Here is a 16718-nt window from a genome sequence, read left to right as displayed (position 1 = left end):
GTGAATCAATTTCTTTTTTTTTATTCATATCTATCGATATATAAAGTTTCATAGAGTACACCTCGATTTTCTCCAGTCAGTTTTTTTTTTCTTACGGTTTGCGGCTTAAACTGTTTACAACGATCCGAACTGAAACGGTTCGGATCGTTGTTTTCTTGAACAAACGGAATCGACTAGTTGTGTTTCGTTTTTTTTTCTATAAAATTACATACTATAGTGTGTGGTCGAAACGCTTCTCCTCTTTCAATATAATAAATTGTAGGGGGCTTCTGGGAGAGGAGGGGACTTCAGATTGCTAAACTGAAATTTCGTTACGTCGAACTTTGCTCATTTGAAGTACAATATTTCTTTCTAGCGGTGTTCGTTACAGCCAACTTTTGCTATATTTATTAACTACACTCATGACTCACTCTTAAAGTGGCCACAATAATATATTAAATCTTCTGCAAAAAATCAGTTACATATTACAGCAGAAAAGATCATGTTTCCCGAGAGCTCGTCACAACGATTTGCGGATACATGTACATTGTAAAGGTAGAAACAATGTTATCTTGTTTCCCATTTTATAATGCATACGTTATAATACAGAGTCATGGATGGAATGATTCCTTTCCACCTTTCAGGGACAGAAAATATGTATATGCGCTACATATTGCGATACGTACGCGCAATCAAGGTTCAAAGATCAAGTATCGTGGTAGAGTACACGTATTGGATAATTTCATATACGAGACATTGCGGGGAATATAGATAATATATAAAAAAAAGAAAGAGAAATACAAAAAAGGTGTAAAAATATAGTAGAGCGATATTCTTTACGGAATTTAAGGACACAAAAACTTCTCGTCCGTCAAATTCAGTGAAGAAGATCGTTCTATTATAATTTTTCTCGGAGTCCCCGAATACATACAGAATACCACGGCCGGAAAATATTTTAATGACAGATTTCCTTTCACCGGTCTGCATTCGATCTTTCTGCGCTACATGTTGGAGATTAGTTAGTAGTCTTTAAGTTACAAGCGATCGGAGGAGTCCCGTTAAGATTCGTGAACGCAACTAAACGATACGTAATTCTATTACTCAGTTAATCTCCCACTAGTAGATTTTGCTGCGGCAGAACTTTAATTTGCTGTTTAATTATTACGATATTTTAACGTTGAGAAATGCGAGACATTGCGTTAAATGATAGCCGCTCGTGTAATTTTTGCTAAGGAAAAGCCAATTGTTATAGAGCTTCTCTATCTTTCAAATACCTTCCAGTGGCGATGGCACATTCTGTATTCAATACACCCTGCCTTCTCGTATCGATTACAACGGTTTCAAATTAACCCATTAAAGCCCAGCGAGATAACCTTAGTTACTGCGACTTTTGTTCGCTCGTCGCGTGCGGGCTAAATTCAAAAACTTCCGAGTAAAATCATCGAAAATATCCTCGACTCGGAGCTCTATGCTCAGACTTATTGTTCTATCGATCAAGATCCGACGTTGCTCAAATTAATGAGAGGCAATTATGGGCTTTGATGAGTTAATCTGCGAAATTTTTTGAACATTTATCATAGCTTTCTGCTTAATTACTGTATGTTACATTTTAATGTCCATACAATACGACATACGCATCTATATGCATATATGTATATACGCACTTTTCATAAGCTATATCTACATATATATGCATACATGCCATTTATTTACATAAATTCGGAAAGAAGATACTATACGCTTTTTCTCCCTTCCTTTTCCTTCTGAAAAAAGACGGTGGAACTTTTTCAATTTAATTATACATGTATCGAGTAATACTTTACAATTACATATGTCATACTTGCATGAAAAGATACAATTCTCTTTTCTTTTTTCTTACTCGACCTCGTACGTTACAACGCTAACACATCGTTTTAACAATGTCGCAAAATTTACCAATTTTGATCCTTTTTTCTTTCTTAATTTCTATTCGTCCTACGCGTCGTGTATCCGCACTTCGTATACATTTACACGAAGACATTGCCACATAAGCGATAATAAGTCGATGATAAATTTCCTATTAATACAATATCTCTTTTATTGCGCGTTATGTTCCTCTGAACAAAACGGTCGAGAGAGAAATAATGTTAATTTATAAATTATTATTTAAGATTTCTCAGAATTGGCAAGAAGCGATCACGCGGTGTCATTTCTTCCTCTATCGAACTCTAGCATCCTAATTCCTTAACGAAGATCACAAGGAAGATTCATGTGTTGTTATTAAAAAAATACTAAAAAAAAAAAAAAGAATCGTCAACAAACGTCATAAGAAATTTTATGTGTTCGCTTTTCGTCAATCCCGGGACATCCTCTATACTTGATCTTATATTTAATCATTGCACAGAATAATCTTCCTATTTTATACAAGGTGTGACATGATTTTATATTTAAAATTGGATTTAATAATAGCACATTATAGATATTCTACTTGACTAGTTTTATGCATCACTAGACTTCACTCAAGATTCGTTATATAAGAAAACTCGCAAAGCATCCGTGCGATCGATCTTTTTCGTATTATGTGCATAAGAAATGTTTAAATGTCTGTCACGATTATGTTTCATCTGACATCTGTTTTTCTGTCCATACATCACTATAGTATTCTATATTATCTTGAAATGTGTGTATGTGTGTTTGTACATAATAAACACACACGCACACACACACATACACGCACATATGCATATACTATATTTATGCTGCATAATTGAATAAAGGAACCTGTGTTTGGTATATCGTTTGGTACAAACATTACTTGAAAGAGTTCCTATTTAAAACGATTTTCTCTTTTTCACATACATACATTCTTTCGATATTCGCCCACACATATGCACATACGCTCATATACAGGGTTCCTCAGATCGTTTTCGTACTTTCTTTTATCTACAGATTCCTCTGGCAAATTTGAGATGCAAATTCTTTCTAGGGAAAAATATTACAGCTTCTCAATATCCTATTTTATAAGTACATCTAATGCTCAAATTAAACAGTATATTGAAATAAATTAGAAATAAATTATATGAATAAAAAAAAAACAATTTTTTCCACTTGAGAAATAAAGTTCTGTCATTTTATACTTTAACTACTCAAACTGATGCTTGACATTGATCCTTAGATTTCTCTGTTTACTTACAACTAAAAAACTACTCAACACTTTCTATTTAAATTACTTCAAGGATCTATAGATGAAAGATCGCACGTGGAACCTGAAATCCTATATGTATACATACATACATACATGCATATATGTTATATATGCGAACAAAATTGAATTTTGTTAACGGGCTATTAAGAGGACTAGTACATTTGGCCCGAATTTGATAATTATACTAGAGCTGTCATATTTCTCCTGCGACGCTAAATAATATCTATTGTCCATATGCCTCTTTATGTTATCCACAAAACTCGTTAAATTACTTTTACGTGATTTATGCTCGTCACCAAGATAACAATTCTGAATTACTAATAATTTAAAGCACGCTTATAAATCGGGTGAGTACGATTTTAATGAAATCATATCTGCTAAGCACTCTCATTCTCTGGAGATATAAAATATCCATATTATTTTAATAAATAAAATACGTTTCAGTGTACAACAGTAGTTATTGCTACAACAATTGCATTTAATAACAGTATTGCTGCTCACTAAACGAAATTGTAACTCTTAAAAAATTTGTTTAGCAAATGTGACATAAATAAAGTATTGTACGTGCATTGACACTAAAGAAATTTTATCATGTAAAAAAAACGTATCGACTTCTGATAACATATACATAATAATATATTCAAATTATACAAACTCAACAAATGTAAAAAATCATAATATCGAGATATACAAATAATCAAATATATTATACATAGAAATCTATACTGGATGCGTGGACATGTTCATACTGCAACAGGAGCCTGGTAAATAGGAAAACAATGAATTAGAGTAAAGGGGGCATAATCACAAGACTTCACAATCGATTATTTTAAATGAGATAGGACGACCGAATTGTTGTACTGTTCGTACACTGAAAGTAACTCGTACATACGCGTACTCTCGCTTAATTTACTGAAATTTGTTGAGCGGTTCATGTCCCGGACATGAAAGGTATTCTTCCCCGAAGAATTCACTCAAAAGAATTTCAGTAGTTAATTAAAGCGGCATTACTTGAATACGCACTCACAGACAGCTACATCCTCGCACGTCAAACGTACAGCTACACTCCGCCCACGTAGATACACAGATATGCACTCTCGCTGAAATTTCCGCGTATCCCAATGACATATTGATTAGAAAGATTGCGTGTTTTCGCTGCCCCAAATGATATCACATTCTCAGTTGGTTGAGCAGTAAAGCCGTCTCCCGTTTTTTAACACAAACTGAGACTATTTGTCATTTTGAACACCAAATCTCACGATTCTCTGCTAACGACCGTCGCATCCGGTATGGGCCAGTAACGGCGGCATCTATAATTGCAAAAAATTCAAAGATCACGTTCGATAAGACGGTTTAAAGCGTTTCCTACGGATTGTCGAATTTAAGCGATTCAAGATACAAGAAGCGATACAAGAAGAATTAGATACATACTGCTACATGGTCGTACCTAGCGTTATTCTCTGCTATGTGTGGTGGCAATGATGTAGGCGGCGGTGGCGGTTGACGAGCGGATCTTGGTGGTCCACTACTGTTAGAATCACTCTCACTGCTTTCCTCAGACTTTTTACCTGGCTCCCGTAGAAGATGCGAGGGTACCCCTCGGGGAGAAAGTCTCGGCAATACCTCGGATTGCGGTCTCGTTCTGTGTTGCGGTCTTTGGAATTGCAGATTGAGTTGACTAGCGTCTGTCACATACTTTTCACTTTGTCTTCGGCGGCGTAAAGCGGGCGTACATCCGGTTAAATTTTCATCTTCTGCTGAGCTGGCTGAAGTTAAAGGTGACATGATTGGTCTAGCGTCAGATAATGGCATGCGACGGTAATGTGCTGGTGCTTCCACATGTACTGTCAATGGTTTACCTCTGACAGCTAAAATTTGTGAGCGTTAGTATGGCGAGGAAATAATATAACATATTAATTTCACACATATAAGGACATTCTTATTTTCAGAAAGCGGACTGTAAATCTTGAAACTAATCCCACTTGTTTTAATTATATTATAATGCTTGATTCTCTTTGCATTTGGTTTTTTTTTAATTTGTGCACATTTTATTGTTACATAATAGTGCGCTTTGGCTCGTTACAAACCTATTTTGTACAATGATGAATGTTAATACTTCTTGTTTTAAAGAATTGTTACAACATGAGAATTTGAAGAAAACTCGTTCACACTTCATTAATGTAAAATAAAATTTTGGAAGCATTGCAGAAATATTTAAAAATATTTCTGCTGTAATGATCTCGTGTTTAAGTAAAATTACGTCTTACAGACATATTAATAAATTTCTTTGACTAGTGAGTAATACTAAATGATTCACAAAAAAAATATTTCCTCTAAATATATAACATGTAAATAAAGCTTTCAAAATTATCGAACAAAAAATATCTACATAATAATACTTTTATAAGTTAAAGCATAGCTTTTTAAGTATACGTTTTTACTGAAAATCGCACGTTATATGTAAGACTACAAGAACAATATATATACATATATATATGTATGCGTATATATAAATTTCTATCACAATCCGTGTGTCACAGAGGCAATTAAATATAGCTATTTCATAGATTATATATCGACATTATTTTTAAGATAATTTACTATATTATATTAGTTTTACTAACTATTATCTTTTTCCTTAGTTGCAGCCGCGGGCACTGGCAATTTTTCTACTTCACTCCCAATTCCCGCCTTGGTATTCGGAGTGTTAGTTTCGGGCGTCGACTCGGATAACGAGCATCTTGGACTTTTCACGGGAATCGGTATTTTACTATGAGCGATGTATGTCCTACAAGATGTTTCCTTCTCCTTATTGTCCTTATTATCACGGTGTGGTACTACGTTTTGTACAGTGGTCGAGGCAGTAGTAATACTAGTCTCCTTTTGCAAACCAACGTTCGCAGTTGGTCGATTCTCGGTAGCGTCGTAATATATCGATGGCTCTTCCGGTCCCGGATTGGGACTAGCTGGACTACCTGCCGTACCGTTCGCTAATTTCTCTAGAAATTCGAATAGCGTGAGTTTATAAACGCGAGACAGTCGCAACTATGTGTAATTAATTCGTTGATCGAGACGTGTCTTTAGAATTGATCAGATAAGAGCAAACAACTTGGATCACACGTACTTTGTAATGGCTCCCTATCGGCACTGGTTTGTACAATCGTAGCACCACCAGTCGCATCTACCACTCTGATCTCTAGTCTTCCTGCTACTGCCTCTTCCTCCTCCTCACCTCTAGGTATGTTAAACATCGCGTCAGGAAAGAAGAAAGCCACCGCTGGTAAGCTGGATCTTCTCACCGGCGGAGTTTGCCTCGGCTCATCGTAGCGGGTCGCAACATTTCTCATTACGTCAATTTCGTACAGTAAATCGTCAAATGCCGCTTGTTGAACCTGTCGTCGTCGAAATTTCGATATGTTCATATTCATCAGAAGCGATCAATAGCGAACTGTATTTCGAACACGATACAAACCAACGGAGCTTCCAGATAAGCTCGCACATGCGGCGCCAGAGCTGGAACACTCCAAGCGCGTGGAAGTGCTCCTTGTAACTCCGGGTACTTTTCAATACCCGCGATGTTCAAACATCTATGCGGCACCGCTGGCTTCGGAGAATCCTCGCTTATTCGGGACAGTGCGGTGGTAACTGCAGGCTGCTGTTGACACGTATTCGAAGAACTCGGCTGAGTCGCAGTGGGTTTTGTATCCGCGTTCGTAGCCACCTGAGTCGTACCCTCGTTGGTGGCTGGGGGCTGCATATATAAATTTTGTTTGAATTTTACGTTGCTCGAGTGCACAATTGTGCGCTCGCGCATCTAATCTTCATATCATTAATAAGCAAAAGAATTCACCTGCGGCAGTATGGACGGGACGTTGACCCCTTTGTGCTCGGGGCTCTGCAGATTCTCGCCCTTCCACTCATTGTCAGTCTCTTCGGAATCGTCAAACTGCGACTTCCATTGCGAGGCCAGGGTCAATCCACCGCCGCCTTTCGTCACTTGCTGCAGTGCGGATACGTTGTCATCGTCTATTTGCGCAAATTGCGTAATCGAACAGTCGCGTACCGCTGAACGTCCGCCTCTTACTTGTTGCCGGCTGTCCGCTCTCCTTCTCGGCTCTCTCCTGAGAGGTTCCCTTTGCTCAGTTACCTGCAGAGAAGAGACACGTCGAGGCGTGAGATTTGACGAACTATCGGGGCCTGCACAAGTCTGCCCCATACCGATTATATCGAATGAAAACCGTGGCTACTAACTGGACTCTGATTGCCAAATTTGGTATTAGTTACGTCGTAAGAGCAATAAGAAGCGTCGACTTCCGTCTGTATGCGAGGGCTTGGCAATTCACCAGACGTTCCCTCGGGCGTAGCTGCAACACGCAAACGAGCAAATGTAGCCCCACTTGCTGATTTCCTAAGTGGTGCCGCTGCATTTGCCACCATTTTAAGGCGAGGAACTTCGGATGCCGAACGGGCGGAAGCCATCAACGCGTCCCCTTCGTTATCTACCTGCTTTTCTACTGGCGCAGGAGCCTGAGATTCTACCGCCATTGACACGGCGCGTCGTTTTTTGGGAGATGCTGCAAACACGCAATCGAACACTATATGGTAACAGGAACAAGAAAAAAGAGAAAAAAAGAAGTAATTTTATGATACGATGAATTGCACGAACCTTGGGTCGGCGGAGGTGGTACAGTCTGCTGTGCAACCTGCTGATGCGTGTTATCGGTTGTTGGTATCGTAGCGTTACAATTTTTATCCCTACCATGATTGCTAATAGCTGCTGTGAATGGCACTGGAGACCCTTCTATTGGACGTTGTCTATTTCTTCTATATATACTTTCATAATCCAGCTGCGCCTGTCGAGTAACAAACAGGTCGTAATAAATACATCTAATGTAAAAATCGGGCATTGAAGCTTTGATATCTAAGAGTCCCTCCTTACATCTAATTCCTTTCTGTTATCTGGTTCTACATTCTCTTGATTGTTGGTATCCACATTTGGCATAGTTGCTGAAGGCTGATTGATAGTAGTAGCTGTGGTAAGGGCCGGTGGTACAGTTACAGTAGGTAATGATCTAGTAGTTGATAAACCTTCATTAGCTATTAATGGCCTCTCCCAATCGTAGGGATCGTTTGCCTTTACACCTCTACGTTTCATACATCGTTCAAACAGACCAGCTAACATACCGTAATCTGGCTTATCTGCATACTCCAAACTCTGTAAAGATTTTTATACACATTTCATTATCACAAAGCTCCAAAAGCTTGTCCCATATAATTTTTTTCCAACGGAATATATACCTGGATATGCTCTAAAAAGACACGTAGATCAGATGGGAGGTGCTTTAGAAGTAATCGATGATCGTATTTCTCCTTCATGAGACCCACCTACGCAGAAAGACATTATCTCAATGATTACCTTGCGACGTTTCATAACTACATTGGCGCTTCGCGCGAACTTACTTGTTCCTTATCTTTTATTTTTCGCCATGGCAGTTGTCCATTAACGAACTCTACTAGCATATAAAATAACGACCACAAGTCATCGTGTCGGCCCATCTCTTTATTTTTGTGTGCATTCACTGATGCATATCGGACGGTTCCTCTAAATCCTGCGGCAGCACGAGGCGGTCGAACTTCTCCCGTACCAGTTGTGAATTGTCGTGCTAGACCGAAATCTAACATGTATACTAATCTGGCGTTGTACGGGTGTCGACCGATCGAAAAATTTGACTGTGAACAAAACACAAGCGTCCCCTTAGACCTTTGCAGTGAGTCATGCTTTAACAAAGACCATGTAGAAACAACATTGCTATCGCATGACTAATCGTATCACTGCACGAGTACGACTCAAAGAAAGTGCAGATCATCTGATACATTTTGCATGAGAAAGCAAATCTCGCAGCAGTTTCATACATAACGCATATATTATTGTTCCATCACTTGTGAAGTTATACGATCAAGTAATCTCCTTATCTAAGCATCCTAATATATTTCAAATTGTGTATTAATGGCATGTAGCAACGCTACATAGGAACAGGTGTCGATATAATAGTTCCTTTTTCTTACGTAACTTTTGCCTCGACTATTAAATGACACCATGTATTTTCATGCACACATATAGATACTTACAGGTTTAATGTCCCTATGCAGAAAGCCCACTTGATGAATACTTTCTATAGCTTTTAATATTTGAAGACCAAGGCGCAGCGTAGTGGAGAGTGAGAAAGCACCCCTTGGTTGCGCTCTACGCAATTCAGCTAGATTCTTTCCTTGTAATTGCATTACAACATAGTTAAATCGATCATTACGCCCACAGCCAATAAAGCGGCAAACATGGTCTTTACCTGAAACAGTCATGCAGAAATATATGTCTCTGCAATAAAGTGATCACCCAAGAGATCGATAAGCAAATATCTACTCTGATCTGAGCAAACATACACACACATACAGATAGAGAGAAGAAGAGAGGGAGAAATTCAAACAGAGAGACTTTGTACTAACCCTGTAATTTTTTTAATACAGCTACTTCCATTTTTAGGACCTGCTTGGGCTGTCGTGCAGATTCCACTTTTAGCGCAACCTGCTCCTTCGTCATTAGATCGAGACCTTCGTAGATTTCACCAAATCCACCGCCGCCTATTTTCCTCACCTGTGCATGCACGACATGATTGAGTGCCGTCGTTCACACAACACGACACGATACAACACGACATCACATTACTCCCACGAGATCGAAGCTTAGGACAAACTTACAACTTTCCAACGTTCCTTGACCACATGGCCGGGCTGTAATAGATCCTCGCTCGTCATAGTTATGTTATTATTTTGATCCGTACTTTCGTCGCCTACATTCCTCAACACCAAATCCTCGGAGTGATTTGCAGGCCTGGAAAATGCAAGTGACACCTCATAAATATGCGCGCACGCAATGCAGACCGCCCGCACATTCGGCGCGCGAGACGTTCTACGGCGCCGACAGCCGCGAGTTGTCAATGCGAAACACGTCTCCCCGAATGCGACGCACACACGCACGAGGTTTTTAACCTAAAGCGGCACACTCGACAAAATTGGTCAATACGCGCCCTGTGCTAGGCAGCCATGATTGCGTGCGAGCGAGAGGTGTTGCTGGTGCGGCGAACGTCTCTCGCTGCTCGTCCCGAGCGATCCTCCATATCAGCAATCTTTCGGTCGCTCGCTCGCTCGCGATCGCACTCGTGGTCGGGTCCGAGAAGAGATCGGTTACGCTGGCGATGATCGGCCCGACTCGCTCAGCAGCCAACGGACGTCACGCGATCATCATCAGTCGGAACTGTCGCGCTGTGCACGGCACACTCGATTCTCTTCGCGACACCGTTCACGACCCGACGACGGCGCCGTCGTCGGCAGCGGCAACGACGACGACGATGACGAGGGGCAACCATCGCGCACGGCTGACGATCGACGATGAAAAGCGCGACGAAGGCGACCTACACACTCCCGACGCGCGACGACTTGCAATATCCACGCGTCGCGACGACGACGACGACGATAACGACGATAACGACGATAACGACGACGACGACGACGACGACGACGACGACGACGACGATAACGATGACGACGATAACGACGACGACGATAACGACGACAACGACGAGACGTGTCGCACAGAACGTGAGCGTTGTGAAACGCGCGTCTCTCGTCCTGTCTCGTCCTGTCCCATCCCCGTGTGCGTCCACGCCCGGTCCCCCCCGGTCCAAATATGTAATGATACTTTATTTTTACTAACAATGTCGTCTGCTAGCTGGTGCTAACGTCGGCGTTACACACCGCGCGACGTACTCTCGGCGGACTCTCCCCTCGCACAACGCGCACACTTCTCGCTCGCTCTCTCTCTCTTTCTTTCTTTCTCTCGCTCTGTTCTCTCTTCACATTTCCCTCGCCATCATTCTCCTCTGCCACCGCCGTGTCGCTCGCGCGGGCCTCCCGGAGATCGCCGTACCCCGGATCACTCTTTCGTCGCGACCAGGCCCAGGTGTCCGCGACTGCCGTAAAAGTTCCCGTCAAATGCCAATAGGACGGCCATTTTTCGATTTCGCACCGTCCGCGAGTCGTGGTGCGCGAAATCGCCGTTAGATAGCGTGGCGGCCGCGCGGCGCGATCGATGCATCTCGCCGTCTCTCTCTGCCGTTACGCTCCGCCGCTCTTTCTCCCTCCCTCTCGCGCGCCCGCGTCCGCGCCCGCGCCAACGTCCTCTTTTACGTTTATTATTGGTTATTATCTCGTAGATCTTGCGTTCTTTTATCGTATCGCGCGGGCGTACGCGCGTCAAAGTTCCGCATAACGGGCAGACAGGAGACAGGTAAGGTGCACACGACACCCTTGTGGTGCCGCTGGAAAAAGAGAGAGAGACAGAGTGATGATCGTTTCGAAGATCGGTCTACCGTGCTGCAACGGGCGGGTCTTCTTTTGTCCGTTCGCATTACGCATACGTTCGCTCTCCTCTCTCCTCGCCGGTGCTACACGCGGACGATGCTATTTACTTTTGTGTAGGCTTACGTATCGCCTTTTCAATCAATTATTGATCGCGTTGACATTAATTGCTTGGCGCGCCACACGAGCGTGTCTATAGACGCTCGTCTATGGGCGGTGCATTAGGGAAGCTTGAGAACGTTCATTAATTTACGTTTGGACGGATCGACCGCGGGCATCTCGCCACATAGATCTTCGTAATGTGACGTTATAAGCTGAAAAATGATAAGTTTTCGTGACGAGATAAGAATCAGCAGAAACTACTTATACCAGTAATACTTGGCACCGCGTCAGATCTCTGGAGTTTATCTCGTTTATAAAGAATTCTTCGCTCTCAATCGCCAGTGAATCAAGCGCACGCTTCGACGTTTTCTGACACAAACGTTAATTTGTTCCGTCGGGGGAGGCGCGGTTAATTGAGAGTAGGATATAATCAGAGGGAAAAGTCGAGATTATTTCACGTAACACAACATAATTCACACTCGCGCCAATCTTTCGGTTGCTGCTCTTAATCGCGATTCTACCAGCGAAATGACAAAAAGTGGATACATATATTTCCCGGTTCGATGCCTCGCCGCGATCCTTGTCGCGATATCCTTCGACTATATTAAGTCGCAAGGCGCTTATAAAATTTTGACCGCTCGCTCGCGACTCCCTTTGCTAGAGGGCATAATTTAAGTTTAAACGTCTATTTTTAAACGCGATCCCACTCTCCCTCTCTCTTTCTCTTGCGGCATATAATACAGCGAGCAGCGTCTTCCCCCGCGCCAAGCGAATTTTTCCAACTTCTTTTCATTCTTCTTACGTGGTTACTCGATTCGAACCGAGATCCAACGTGTGTCGCCGGGCGTCCACGCGTAAATAATAATAGCCCGGAACGTGGAACATTTCCACCATCGCGCGGTGAAACTAAACAGGGAGAAACGTTAAAAGGTGTTGGTTATTATCGTCCACTCTCTCTCTCTCTCTCTCTCTCTCTCTCTCTCTCTCTCTCTCTCTCTCTCTTTGGTGTGTACGGATTATGTATCGTACAGACACACAGTCGGAAATATTTCCTCGCGCACCATGCGAGTAGACGATCGCTTTATTTATCGAATGGCAATATGTTAGCGCGGTTGAAAAAAAAACTGCACGACACACGCTCGGTGAGATGCAACGTATTTAGAGTGGCTTTAATAATAGGATATACAGCCACGAGCATATATGATACAAATTGTACATAGAGAGACCCCGGCACTAAAATAGACAGTTTGTAATTATATCTTCATATATAACAAGCGTTGAAAGTTCATTGCGATTTAGCAAACGATGGTTAATTCGTCCGAGCAGCTCAACAGCAGAAATTGAACAACGATCGTGATTGCCCTGACGATTTGGTTGACAGGACTCCCGATCTCAAATAATAAGAAAAATTTTCCCAGAATCTAAAAATAAACGCAGAAAAATAGCGAGAGAAGAATGCAATTTTTTTGTCAACACTTGATATTTAGGAGGAAAAATTCTCACCGGACTCTCTCGTACCTTTCATCGTGCGGGACAAACAAGCGAGTTATGAGTTACGCACACAGAGCAAAGCCTGTTAAAAATACACGTTGTCTTTTCTATTTATACGGAAAGTATCGAGTCCGCACAGATTTCAGTTCCGAGAAATTCTGTCGTCAAACGATCTTTTCTTCCTTTTCTAATGAAGGTTTGATCCACCTTTTCGAGACATATATTTCGGAAACGATACGCTCACACGAGTACACAGGCGAAGTGTGTGTGTGTGTGTGTGTATGTGTGTGCGCGATGCGCTTCTCCCCAAAAACGATTATAGACAAAATCCATACGATCTCTCGCGGTGGCCGACCCGAATCAGCCGTCTGCCGACGGCACGTATCGACAAAGTGTCACACTGATTTCAGGCGAGAATTGTCAAGAGGCTACAAATTAAGCGACAAGTCAATCGAGTCCAATCGATCAAGTCCAATCGTAAACCAAATCGGAAAGCGGAGCTTCCCGACGACGCTCGATAACGGAGAAGATGAGTTAGGTAGCCGATTGAAGCGAGCGGACACAGCGTGTGTATGCTATATACGTACCATTTCATGATTTTGAAGAATACGGAATGCGGACTAGATTAAAACGAGAGAGCGACGGCGGCGTGCTTCGTCGACCAATGCGGAGCGCGATGTGTGTTCCGCGTCGGTCCCGGGGACATATAAACGAAAGTATAAAACCGACCACGAGCCGGGGTCAAGCCGGGCTTTTTCGCGCGATCTCGATGCGCTGTGCCACGCGCGCTCTCGACGCTGCCCCGTCTCTTTTGACTCGCGCGTTAATGAGCCGGTGCAGAAGTCACCTCGGCTTCCGACGACGACCGAGCCGGAGTCGAATCATAGCGCTTCACTGGCGCGCCGAACCGACTCGACGCGACCGAGGTGGACGTCGCGCGCTTCGTCGTCCATCGCCCCCTTCGACCCCGACCGCCGTCGTCGCCGACGCCGCTGCGCCTTCTCTCTTCCTCAGCGTCTCTCGGCGTCTCTGACAAGCCCCTCTCAGGATCGGTACTTTCTTCTGCCGCTTTTTTACTTTAAAGCCTGATCTACAACGTGCTCTTTGCTTCCTATTTCGTGGTCTTTTTCAAGGTTCGAGTCAGAAAGAGATGAAGAGAAAGAAACAGGAAGCAAAGAACATATGGTAGATTAAAGCTTACCCTTATAGAAATATCATACTAAAAATCATTGATAATTACTTATTTTCAGTATTAAAAATACTGGATAATAAGTAATTATCAATGATTCTTAGTATGATATTTCTATAAGGGTAATCTTTGTGTTTTTCTAGTTTAAAGCCTGATCTATAATATGCTTTTTACTTCCTGCTTCTTTCTCTTTATCTCTTTCTGGTTCAAACCTTAAGCTTTAAACCAGAAAAGAGAGAAGACAAGAAATAGAACGCAAAGAACATATTGTAGATCAGGCTTAAAGCTTGATCTACAATATCCTTTGCTTCCTGCTTCTTTCTTTTTATCTCTTTCTGACTTAAACTTTAAACTTTAAGCCAGGAAAAGACAGAAGATAAGAAACAGAACGCAAAGAGCACATTGTAGATTAGGTTTAATACTTAAGTCCGATCTACAGTGTGCTTTTTGCTTCCTGTTTGTTTCTCTTTATCTCTTTTTAATTTAAACATCGAGTCTTTAGCTAGAAAAAGATAAAAAATAAGAAATAGGAAGCAAAGAGCACATCAATGTAGATCGAGCTTAAAATTTAATCTACAATGCTCTTTGTTTCTTGCTTCTTGCTACTATCTTTTTTTTTATTAAAGTCTTAAAATTTCAGTCAGGAAGAGATAAACCCATATAGCACAAATCTTTAAAAGACTTCTTAAAGAATTCCAAAAGTGTTCTGGCGGACTTGGGAACTCTTTTGGAACTCTTTAAGAAGTCTTTTAGAGATTTGTGCTATATGGGAGGAGAAAGAAACAGGAAGCAGAGGGCACATTGTAGATCAGATTTAAGCTTAAAGACTGGTCCGCCGAGAAAAGAAAGTTCATACATGGATTTTGTCCATATATGGCCATGTATGATCATATATAATTACTATGTGTCCATATTAAAAAGTATACCGTTATGAGAAGATATAACGATTAAACTAACCGTAACTTTGCAGGATTCCAATTGAAGCTGTTGTCGGGGGAAAAATAAAAAGCAAAGATTTATAGAAAATTTGGATTAATAACGCTACAGCTAAACATAAAAGTACACGTCCTAATATAATAAAAAATTTGCTTAGGACGTCCATTTTTATGCTTATAACTATAACGTTACTCTAATTCACATATATAACTTCTCACTTTCCATTTTTCTCCAACAGCAGCTTCAGTTGGAATCCTGCAATGTTTATTACTAAGACGGTTAATCAGAGTTTAATAAAAGCAGCCGATTGTTCCAAGTTCTTAGTAAGCTAACAGTCAAATCATATGTCTATTTCTGTCTAATTTGAAGCAGGAACAAAAACAGACATATGAGTTAACTGTTAGCTTACTAAAAGATTGGAAAAATTAGCCCTAATGCGTCATATTACGAACGCACGACTCACCGCTCGCCGCCCGATTGTGCTGCAGCCTCTTTGTTTCTCCTTTTTGGGGTGACGCACAATCTAGCACGTATGAATCCAACGAATTTGCGCGCTCGCATTTCGTTACCCTCCGTTTGATATCCACTTCACTCAATCGTCTCTATCGGAAATTACATGGAGTTTCAGCATCTTGTAGCTACTTTGAATACAAAGAAAAAAATAAGAAAAATTCAGAACAAACATTAGCAATTCCGTGCAAAATAGTATTATAGAAAAGTATCACTGGCTGTGATAAATTGGCCAGTAATAAATAGTAATTTTATTACTCGTACGAGTAATAAAATTATTGAACAACAGTAATTATCACTGGCCAAATAATCACTTATCAGTATTAAATTTCTATAAGGGAATTGCACGAAATTTTTCTATAGTCTAGATTCTCGTATCAGATCGTTGAAGCGATTGGCAATGTCAATACTCTCCTATTATCACCGAGTTCCACTTGACGCTGTCGTTTTACCGACCACAGTGAACTCCTAATCTAGTTCGCCTATTTCGCGGCTGTTCGCGAGAGGTCTCCACAGTAACTCCTGCAGACCTTTACGAATCAGGGCGAATTTGCGCTTGATGGCGCTCGCAACGTCGAGCATATCGATATCTCGAAACACTTCGACTCCTGAAATGACTTCGAGAATCGCAAGCGCCGCGTCAGTTGCAGGGAAGAGCTCAACGTGCCAGTGTGATTCGAGACTTTCGTGTTTTCCGCGGTTTAAGCTCGTCAAAAGTAAGCCTCGCGCTCGGATTTTCATCCCCGAGAGTGTCGAAAGTGAGTCTCGTGCGTTTGTAGTCGTTGAGTAGTCGCAGGAAACGAAGGTTTCGTGATATGAACGGTCGGGAGTGTCGAGTCAACCCAAGTAGAACAGGTTGCTTATTGGTTCTTGAAGTTAACTTTTGCAATATCTATAAGATAACAAGTCAATGTT

At 41.6% G+C, this 16718-nt stretch overlaps 2 protein-coding genes across 9 annotated transcripts in view; one reads left to right on the top strand and one right to left on the bottom strand.

Moving 5' to 3' along the window:
* Window positions 1–91: 91 nt before the first annotated feature.
* The window catches only part of LOC116842510 (tau-tubulin kinase homolog Asator), a 34040-nt gene continuing 17413 nt past the window's right edge, over window positions 92–16718 (bottom strand). Inside the window, exons 2-16 of one of the 8 annotated variants that reach the window (XM_032811832.1) lie at window positions 15757–15934; window positions 9917–10049; window positions 9665–9812; window positions 9293–9507; window positions 8624–8893; window positions 8462–8548; window positions 8103–8378; window positions 7830–8016; window positions 7415–7737; window positions 7014–7310; window positions 6636–6914; window positions 6288–6555; window positions 5788–6162; window positions 4595–5031; window positions 92–4473 (exon numbers count right to left, since the gene is read on the bottom strand). In XM_032811832.1, coding sequence (XP_032667723.1) covers window positions 4432–4473; window positions 4595–5031; window positions 5788–6162; window positions 6288–6555; window positions 6636–6914; window positions 7014–7310; window positions 7415–7737; window positions 7830–8016; window positions 8103–8378; window positions 8462–8548; window positions 8624–8893; window positions 9293–9507; window positions 9665–9812; window positions 9917–10049; window positions 15757–15854 — 3435 coding nt within the window. In that variant the 5' untranslated portion in view covers window positions 15855–15934 and the 3' untranslated portion in view covers window positions 92–4431. Of the gene's footprint in view, window positions 4474–4594; window positions 5032–5787; window positions 6163–6287; window positions 6556–6635; window positions 6915–7013; window positions 7311–7414; window positions 7738–7829; window positions 8017–8102; window positions 8379–8461; window positions 8549–8623; window positions 8894–9292; window positions 9508–9664; window positions 9813–9916; window positions 10050–10245; window positions 10708–10931; window positions 11265–13755; window positions 14055–15756; window positions 15935–16718 lie in introns of those variants that run through there. The other 7 variants (XM_032811833.1, XM_032811836.1, XM_032811834.1 and 4 more) reach the window with 7 other exon arrangements.
* The window catches only part of LOC116842520, a 64203-nt gene continuing 63941 nt past the window's right edge, over window positions 16457–16718 (top strand). Inside the window, exon 1 of the mRNA XM_032811859.1 lies at window positions 16457–16658. The gene's annotated coding sequence lies outside the window, so the exon portion shown is untranslated. The remainder of the gene's footprint in view (window positions 16659–16718) is intronic.

Source organism: Odontomachus brunneus, unplaced genomic scaffold (genome assembly GCF_010583005.1).
Source record: "Odontomachus brunneus isolate Ranch 3 - 2012 unplaced genomic scaffold, Obru_v1 Obru_scaffold_025, whole genome shotgun sequence".
Lineage (NCBI taxonomy): Eukaryota > Metazoa > Arthropoda > Insecta > Hymenoptera > Formicidae > Odontomachus > Odontomachus brunneus.
This window is presented reverse-complemented; position numbering and strand designations above follow the sequence as displayed.